Consider the following 9,341-nt stretch of genomic DNA (forward strand, 5'->3'; position numbering starts at 1 on the left):
AATGGAGCGCAATTTCATGTTCCAATACTTCTATGGCGTCAAGATTGTCCATAAGACCAGAAGTACCCGAAAATTCAATTTGACTGATTGTGTCCTCGCTTCAAAACAACCAAGCTATTCACATTTTGGTCTGCATACCATCCAGAATCAAAAATTTGGTGTATTAAACTTTTGTTTTAAAATACCGTTCCCTCAGTCGTGTTTATTTATTTATTTATTTTTAATTATTTGTGAGTGGTTTTTTAATTAAAATGAAACAAATGATTGAGAGGGGGACTACTCCATATAAGTTATTCACAAATTAAACACTTAAACACAATCAATTATTAACGATCCCGTAATTTTCACGGGCTCCAAAACTAGTTTTCATTTATAAACCGTATTAAAAGTTCTTTTTAATTCGAAGAGGAAAACAAAAGAAAGGTAGCTAAAGAGACATTATTTATGTTGAAGAGTGAATGCAAAAATAAAGAGGCATGTAGTGATTGGAAAAATCCTATTGATTTTACTCAATTAACTTGGTTTGAATTTATCATTTATTAGATGATTAGAGGATGCCACATATAATTTAAGTTTATAAAAAATTCTCATGTCACTTGTTCAAGTTAGCTTTTTTAGATTATTTATAGATATGAGATGGCATTAGGTAAGCTTATGTAGCATTTTGATATAATGACATGCCATTTGTGACATGGTATTAAGTAGATGTTTTAAGGAGCCTTTTAATTAAGTTTTATAGATTTTTTTCTTTTTTTTTTAAATTCTAGTATTAAATTGTTCGTAGTTGGAATAAATGTCGTAGTTGCCGAGCATAAACCCGCTCAGCTGTTTTGTGAGAGAGAGAGAAAGAGAGAAGCGTTCAAGGGTTTTTGAACTGGTTTCCTGAACAACAAAAAAAAAAAAAAAACCACAAAAAAAAGGAAAACAAAGGGAAGAGAATGGAGCAAGTAACAGAAGGAATTAGCAACATTGTTATCAGGGATTCATCTAACTACAACAACAACAAGAAGAACAGGATTCAAGTTTCCAACACCAAACAACCTCTTTTCTTCTATGTTAATCTTGCCAAGGTTCTACCCTTTTTCAGTTTCCTTTTCAATTAATTCTTTATACTCTTAATTAATTCTTGTCTTTTTGTTTTAATCACGTGTCTTCTTGCTTTTTTATGAGGAAATTGTGGTTTATTATCATGTATGTTTTGTTTTTTGTACAAAAGTTTGTATCTTTGGTGTTGTTTTTGTCTGTAACAATTATAAGCGAATGACAATTTTAGTTTCTTGATAAATATTTGGTTTTATAAAACCTTACCTGCTCTAATGGACTACCATATCAGAGATTGTCATTGTTTATAAGAGATTCGTTTCAGTGTCGTCGGGGTTCAAACCAAAGTCAATGTGACCTTGGGTTGCTATATTGTGGGTATGGGGTACACGCAACACGCTCACGCTAGCGATTACCTAGTTGGCGGGTTTTGGACAAGTTGGACAAATAACGATTATGGCGTGGGTTGTTTTGGGTCCCCGGTGTACTGGGGGAGGCTCCTGCTTCGTAGTTCTTATTTTGGCGTGGGTTTTTTGTTAGTTATTTCATGGTTGTTAAGGAATTGTCTCTGAAAATTTCAGACTTGGTAAATGCAAATCAAACACCAAAACTGCTTAGTATTCTCTTGTTCTGTTTGTCTAGAATTAGAGGGAAGTGATAAGTCTTATCCTTCGAGAAACTTCGTGAAATTCGAGGCAAATGTAAGGGTCGAAATACTTTCACAGGTCTATCATTATCCAATTCCGTCATTTGTCATTGGCATTCTGACGAATTGCCAACCACCAAATTTATCTAACAATTTGCTGGGCAGATTTTGAGTTGCTTTTTGAAAATGGCGGAATTGTGAAAACAGTAATTTATTAATTACTTTTCTTTTTCAGATGAGATTAATCTAGGGAATCCTTGTTATTTATGATCCATCTTCAATGGTAGTTTTGACTTGCATTTGGTTTAAAATATACTCCAATGTAGATAGCTTGCAAGTGTTTAAAGTTTATGACTATATGAGTAACGTTAGAATAAAGTAAAATGACTCATTATACTGGCTGTGCGTCTTTTGTTTTATGCAATTCTTGACTCGAATTTCATTTGGGTCATCTAGATACCACCTCTTTTGTTAGCAACATAGGGGTAAAGTTACGGTTGCATACATCCGACCCCTTTTATCTCGCTATTTTGTGTAAACCTTTTAAAACCTAGGGTAATGTTGTTTTCAGTGTTATTCTGCTAACATGTGGGTATATTCTTATCTGTAACTTTTGCTTTGGATTTAGGCGAATCTGGAGATGGTTCATGCAATTATATTTCTAACTCCAACAAAAAAACAATATTTTTAGCTATTAGGCATGATCCATGTTCTTGTAATGTGATGCATTCTCTTATTGTTTTTTGTAGAGGTACATGCAACAATATAATGATGTGGAGCTCTCTGCTCTTGGAATGGGTATCTCTCTCTACAACCTCATCTCTTACACGTTTTTTTTATTAGTCTGTATGCTTTCTTGATATGGTTTGATTCTATGTGTGTCTGGCTGTCCGCTATCCATACTCAGTCTAATAATATGTGCTTGATACTCTAATCTCCGTATTTATCAGCTCTCCTATTTGGCTATGCCTAGCGGTTTGAGCCCTGATTTGTTCGATTAACTTTCAGCTTTTTTAGTCCAGTGAAATGAATGGCCTCTCACCTAGTGGTATAGAGGGTATTGCCTGTATTGCCCAAGGCGAGGCGATACTTAGAGACGCGCTTCTACATGCTTTACTATATTTCTGGATATTTTAAAATTTCTGATGAATAGAAGTTGTATATCATTTTGTTCAATTTTGTATGATAAGGTGCATCATGCACGATCATGAATTTTCCAATACCTGAATAGTTCATACATATATTTTGCTAAGTTGTGTATCACTTTGCCCAGGCTTATGCCTTTTGCTGAACTTTGAGAAACCCTACTGCCTCCTTTGAAACCCTGAGTTTACCCTCTTGTCGTCGTGCTATGCTAGAGTCTCTGGTTGGCTTGTTTGATCTTTCATGGTAAGAAAGCTTGGATGCCTCGTAATAATGTTGCCTCTTTGTTTGACTCGTTTTCCTATTGGGAAGGCCGCATCTTAACGAAAGATGTGTATAGTGTCTGTTAGTTTTGAAGGGTTGTGCTGTGATTTGGTTAGCGTATCCGTAGTAGTAGGACCTAAGGTCATCTGCAATAGTTGGTATTTAACACGAATTGGTCCTAAAGAGCTTGTTGGATAAAAACAACCATAGGCGATTACTTCTAATATAAGATTAAGTTCTTCATTCAGGAGTTGGTTTTTGATTTTTCTAATAGAAAACTGGAGAGAAATGTGAGGCTTATTTTAAAAAAAAAAATCGAAGGTTTTTCATTGACGATGGTTTTTTTAGGTTGCTTGGTCCTTAAATTAATTATGTGAGATGTTGAGGTTATGGTAGAGGTGGTAACGAGCTCCTACATTTGTGGAGCCCTAAACTCCTGTCATGACCTCATTGGCTCATCCGCATCATCATCAACAACAACAACATCATAGCCTTAATCCCAAAATGATTTGCGGTCGGCTGACATGAATCATCCTTTAGAACCGTCCATGGGTGAACGCATACCTCAAAATGCGAAAAAAAAAATAGAAAAGGGAAAAATGAAAAACAAAAGGGAGATCGAAACATAATACAAAGTCAAGGTAAACTTATAGGTTTTGAAATCGTCGAAGTCCGGATTTCTTTTATAAAAACTTAAGATTTAAATCGAGAATAAAGATTAAGAAAACCGAAGTAGAGTTTAAGGATCCGGATTCATCCGCATCATCAATTGAAAACAAATTTGCCTAAAATCTGCACACATCAATGGAAAACTCCAAACAAATTTCAAATGGACTCCACTTTCCTCACCTGCTCTTTTGGATGGATCAAGAATACGAGAGCTGTCTTTTTATAAAAAGGAGTGTACAATAAATCAACAATGGGACTTCTAACCAGTGAGCTTTTTACCAAGGTGATTTTTAGAATCAGTTGAGCTACAAAGCAACCGTTGTGAATTGGTAGTTGCTTGGCAATATGGTTATACTTGTAGTGCTTTAAGCAGTGAATGGGCATTTCTTGTGTAGTATTATCAAATTTCAGTAAGCTCCCAATTTTTTTAAGGAGATAAGGGTTAATCCCCTTGGTCTATTCCTCTTTCCTTGGTCTTTGTGCCAAAACCAAAGGACAACAATTGACCGGGACGGAGGGGTTATATAATTGATCATGATTTTACCCATTTCATTTTGTTTGTTTCGAGTGAGGATATCATGACAGTGTTTCCATATTTTTTGGGGTTTGGAGGGTATACAATCAAATAAAGATTTTGTGGAAAGTCAAGTAAGAATATTAATGTTTCATCTCCTGAGTTCTTATGCTATCTTGATCTCACCTGCAGCCATTTCCACATCTGTTACTATTGCTGAGATTCTGAAGAACAATGGATTTGCGGTTGAGAAAAGTTAGTGATTTCTCGTACTCTTTAACGTCTTTGGGCCATCTCCTTGCTGTGTATTAAATACATGTGTTAAAATATGAGACAAACTTTGCTTATTTTCTTATTATTTTTGTTGGACAGAGATAACAACTTCAACAGTCGACATGAATGAATCAGGCGGACAACCTGTCCAAAAAGCAAAGGTATTCGACGTTCTTTGTACGTATTATGAGTATGGTACTAAATATTAGTTTGAGACTTGATTTCCAAATCGGTCATTGCATGTTGATCTCAGTCATTGCATCATATGTGCAGCTGATACAACTTAAAACCTTTATAAGCAAAAAAGATGGAACATTTTAACTTGGTTCTTTTGGTTCCATTGTAGATTGAGATCCTGTTGGGGAAGTCAGAGAAATTTGACGAATTGATGGCTATAGCTTCAGCAGAGGTTGCAGATGAGATTTAGCCGTAAGATGGATGTTGTGCCTTACTTATTAATATCAACTATGTTTGTTCTTGTGTTTTGTAAGTGGTGTTGGAGTATTTAGCAAGTACCTGTGCCGTCCGTCAAAGATATCATTTTCAGTGAAGTTAAAAGATTCGCTATTCATGAAGTTTGGTAGAATGAGGAAAACTGACTCATCGAACTCTTTTATTTTGTGAAGTAGCTGTTGATGAATATAAATCTGTAAGGAAAATTTCGCCATGAATTGTTATGAAACTTTTTGAGTCGATCAGCAAAGAGTATTTGCATGCAATGTACCATTAGTCCATGGAAAGATAGTTCAAAGCAGTAAACAGGCCCTTCCCATTTGCCAACACTGGCCCAATCAATTGTAAAATGCTCCAAATGTTTTGGGCCATTAACCCTTCTACGTTTTAGGCCTCGCTATCGCCCACTTCATCAAATTATTTCCTAATAATTTACTACTAACTATTTTTTTAATTGTCATATAGCTTGGACAACCTCAAAAATATCAGTAGGCTCACACAAACAAATTTTTTTTTTCTTATTTTCGAAATATGTAATATTTAAGTAGGACTCAAAGTCATTTTATATAAAAGAAAAAAGTTGTTGATGGTCTCCAACTTAAAGACGGTGCAGGCTATTTTTCTTTTGTTTAAAGGGTGGCATATGGTGGTGATTTTAATGTTGACGATGATTAGAACACCCGTTATGAGTTGCTTCTAATGATTTTACCAACTAAGTTAGTTGGGGGCATACTTTATAACTAGGTAGGACCAAAACGAATACGGATGTAGACACGAAACGGACGTGTGATACGACCTACATGAAATTTAGGACACGGGACACGTTATTTAAATTTAATAAAATATATATTTCATAGTTATATAAACGCACGATTTCATTTTGGTAAAAGTATTTGATATTATATATTTAATAATTTAAATAAATGAAGGTAAAACTTAAGAAACTTATTGTCATTTCTTACCCAAATTCATCTTCTAATCAATCTCTTTCAACATCTCATTCATTGAAAACACTATCATTCCCTCCCAGTTCAACTTATTTTCCCACTAAGCTCCACAAAAACACAAACTATTCACCTTAAATTCAACTTGATTCCGTTGAAGGTGTGTCCAAATACCATGGACACATGACCGATACGTGTCCAAATACCATGGACACGTGCCCAAGTAAATGAAGAAAGTCGGACACGGCTTTATAGGTGTTCGACACGTTTTAGAGTGTGTTCCACGAGTATTGGTGTCGGACACGGATACACTGATTAAGAGGAGTGTCCGTGCTACCTAACTTTATAACGAGGCTTTTTTTTTTTTTTTTAGTTATTCCATATCATTATCCTATTAGTACTGATTTTGAGTTTAGAAAGTTCATTTGTTAGTTGTGGAATTATAATAGCTTTCCTTTCTAGTATACTAGTTGGAACGGTGCGTGCTACGCACGCACCATCCAAATCTTAATCGCACCATAGAAGTCATATGAAACATGCGCCATCAAACTTTTAATTGCACTGGAGAAGTCATAGAAATTTGTTTATTTGCTTGCAATCATAAGTTGCTAGAACAATTTCAGTTTTAAAAATAAATTATTTTTAAAAATATACTCCCTCCCAACACTTATGTGTGCCTCATTTCAATAAAATACTCCTCACATATATTAAAGAAATTGGGCAAACATTGTTATTCGGAGGGAGTATCTGTAAATATTTGTGTTTTCTTAATATATAAGCCATAATCTACCTTTAAAACATTTGTGTTTTCTTAATATATAAGCCATAATCTACCTTTAAATAAGTGTTTGATCATCACGACACCACATCCTTTTTGCACAACTACTGGTCAAAATGCAAAATATATTGGTTAACCATATATGTAGTTTCTCACTTTGTGATAATTCCTAAGCTATGAAATAACGTTGGTGTTTAGCGGTAAAATAAATATAAAAATTCTCTGATATAAATCAGGCCGCTATTTATACGACTAAAACGAAAACCTTACAAACTCCCAAAGATTTTCCGCCACAGTATGATGTACCGTATCACTACAGATTGTAGACATAGAACACTCATTTGAAAAAAAAAAAAAATTGACAAGCACACGTAGCCGCATTAACGAGAACCTCCTCACAATACTAATCAAATAAATGTGATCGTTGATGACGTATGCTCTTTTAACATATACAATCATCCATGATAAGTCCCCACATAACAAAAAAACAAGCACACTCTGACCATGATTCAACTATTGCAAAACGAATGACAAATACAATTAAAAACAAACTTATAATCAATTATACATCAGCTCACTAATACAATGTCATGATACCATGAAAGAGAGAGGTGTGCTCGTAATTTCGTTATGGTCATTACTCCTTCCTAGACTCTCCATACCACCATACCCATCATTTAGCACTTTTGCTACGCTGTGAATATAGCTTCTCGAATGCATAAAAAAAGTGCTAAAAAAAAAATACTATATTCTCATCTTAACTGGAGTTTGAAATTTAGGTATTGGAAAATCTTAATAATACGACACGTAAATCGAGTAAGTTCGAATATCTCCATCGTTGTGCATTATACTGCAATTAGTCTCACTATAGACGAATATATCCGTTTAAAGTGAAATACAAGTCAAATATGCTTAAAATGGTGACTTTTTTGGGCCCCACCATGCAACTTGTCGCTTATCTTATGCTTAAAGTGGGTGGATATTTTGTCCGTCTATAACTATAGACGGATATCTCCCGTCTATAATGATAATTTGTGATTATACTGACCTTGTATTTCCTGTTACATCCAGAGAAAAAAGAATAACTTCTATTATGTTCATAAAGTTTATCATGGTAACAAATTTACGTAGTAATGATTCACCTACCCGCGAAATCACTACCAAGTACTAATAGTGACTATACATTTACCTATTCCTTTGCACAAAACACCCAAAAAGTATACACTTTTACATACTTTACCAGTCTACCTAAGTAGGCGTAACAAGTACTTGGTATTACCTACATAAGAAAATGATGTTGCTTTATCAATACATTGGCAAAAAATTAAGCATATACTTAGCTGAAGTTTGCAGTGCATTTGATGTCGATGTTAGATACAACAATAAAAATATAAAAAAAAAATATTTTAAAAAAACCTTGCACAAGAGCCTTTATAAAACATAAATAGACCAAGTATAGTTTCTCTTAACCTCTTAAAATTCCAAGAGTTGATGTAACGACATCAATCATCCAATGCTAACATAATAACTTCAAGTTAAGTACTCCGTAATTTTCTACTTCCTCCATTCAACTCCACTCTACCACTTTCTTTTTTCACGTTTGCCAATGCATGTTTTACGCGCTAAATATCGTTAGCTACGTATTTGCAAAAATTATAAAAGTTAGATATTTTTAATGTCTTTCATAAAGCATTTAATCAAACAAAATCCCACATGAATATATTTTCACTTATGTATCGAGAGAAAATTGAAATTGAATACTCACTCGTGAATAGTGTATAAAAATGAAATAGGTAGAGTGGAGTTGAATGGAGGTAGTATATTTTAAGAAAGCTCACTTATTTTGTACCCGTTAAACACATAAATCCTAAGTTCCTAACTAACATCTATGTTTCGCATCAGCTCCGCACATTCAACACACACCGAGCTACACAAGTAGACAATTCATATAAACAATACTATATGTGAATCTAACTCCTTATGCTAGTAACGAACTATATGTGAATCTAACTCCTTATGCTAGTAACGAACTGCTAACCTATCAATCTTAAAGAGTAAATGATGATGTTTCATATAAAGAAACTAAAAAAACATACAAAAAAAAAAGCGATAGGGATTCACACATTAAGAAACACAAAACTTAGCTAGGCCTTTTTATGGAGTGAAGTATATTTTAAGGACCTGAAATATGGAGAAAGATAGAAATGAGGACCTAAGATACTAATGCATAGCTACAAGGACCTCATGTGTACTCCCGTCAAACTACCGTTAATCCGTTATCTAATCCTTTTTTTTTTCCTTTAAAACAAACAAATTCTTTGCCTGCATGAACTTGCCAGTTGCCACATGTTAATACTATGATTGAAACATATAAATCAATTTGCCTCATGCTTTTCTTGGCAAATTAATTTTTCTTTTCTATATCTACGCACAATTCATTTAAAATTTCATAGGGTACGTACATGTAATGCATGCATTATACAAGCGAGTAAAGGTTGTAGTCGGGTCACTTGAATCGAATCTACTTTAGGTCAGGCCGGGTTCGGGTTATTATTACGTTTGGGCCGAGTTCAGACCGCGAACGGCTCAGGCTAGTCGGGTCAATTCTTAGCTCGG

General features: G+C 34.4%; 1 protein-coding gene across 1 annotated transcript; it reads left to right on the forward strand.

The window, feature by feature from the left end:
* The first annotated feature begins 786 nt into the window (after positions 1 to 786).
* LOC141611731 (uncharacterized protein At2g34160-like) lies at positions 787 to 5,266 on the forward strand. Its single transcript, XM_074430339.1, has 5 exons — positions 787 to 1,070; positions 2,437 to 2,485; positions 4,470 to 4,532; positions 4,650 to 4,711; positions 4,897 to 5,266. The coding sequence occupies exons 1-5, from the start codon at positions 939 to 941 to the stop codon at positions 4,975 to 4,977; spliced, it is 387 nt and encodes a 128-aa protein (XP_074286440.1). The 5' UTR covers positions 787 to 938; the 3' UTR covers positions 4,978 to 5,266.
* The last annotated feature ends 4,075 nt before the right edge of the window (positions 5,267 to 9,341 follow it).

The sequence above is a fragment of the Silene latifolia genome, chromosome 11, assembly GCF_048544455.1.
Source record: "Silene latifolia isolate original U9 population chromosome 11, ASM4854445v1, whole genome shotgun sequence".
In the NCBI taxonomy this organism is placed as follows: Eukaryota; Viridiplantae; Streptophyta; class Magnoliopsida; order Caryophyllales; family Caryophyllaceae; genus Silene; species Silene latifolia.

Coding starts and splice junctions, on each gene's coding strand:
- LOC141611731 (XM_074430339.1), top strand. CDS start 939: ATGGAGCAAGTAACAGAAGGAATTAGCAACATTGTTATCAGGGATTCA. Junction 1,071..2,436: donor TCTATGTTAATCTTGCCAAG/GTTCTACCCTTT, acceptor TGTTTTTTGTAG/AGGTACATGCAACAATATAA. Junction 4,712..4,896: donor AACCTGTCCAAAAAGCAAAG/GTATTCGACGTT, acceptor GTTCCATTGTAG/ATTGAGATCCTGTTGGGGAA.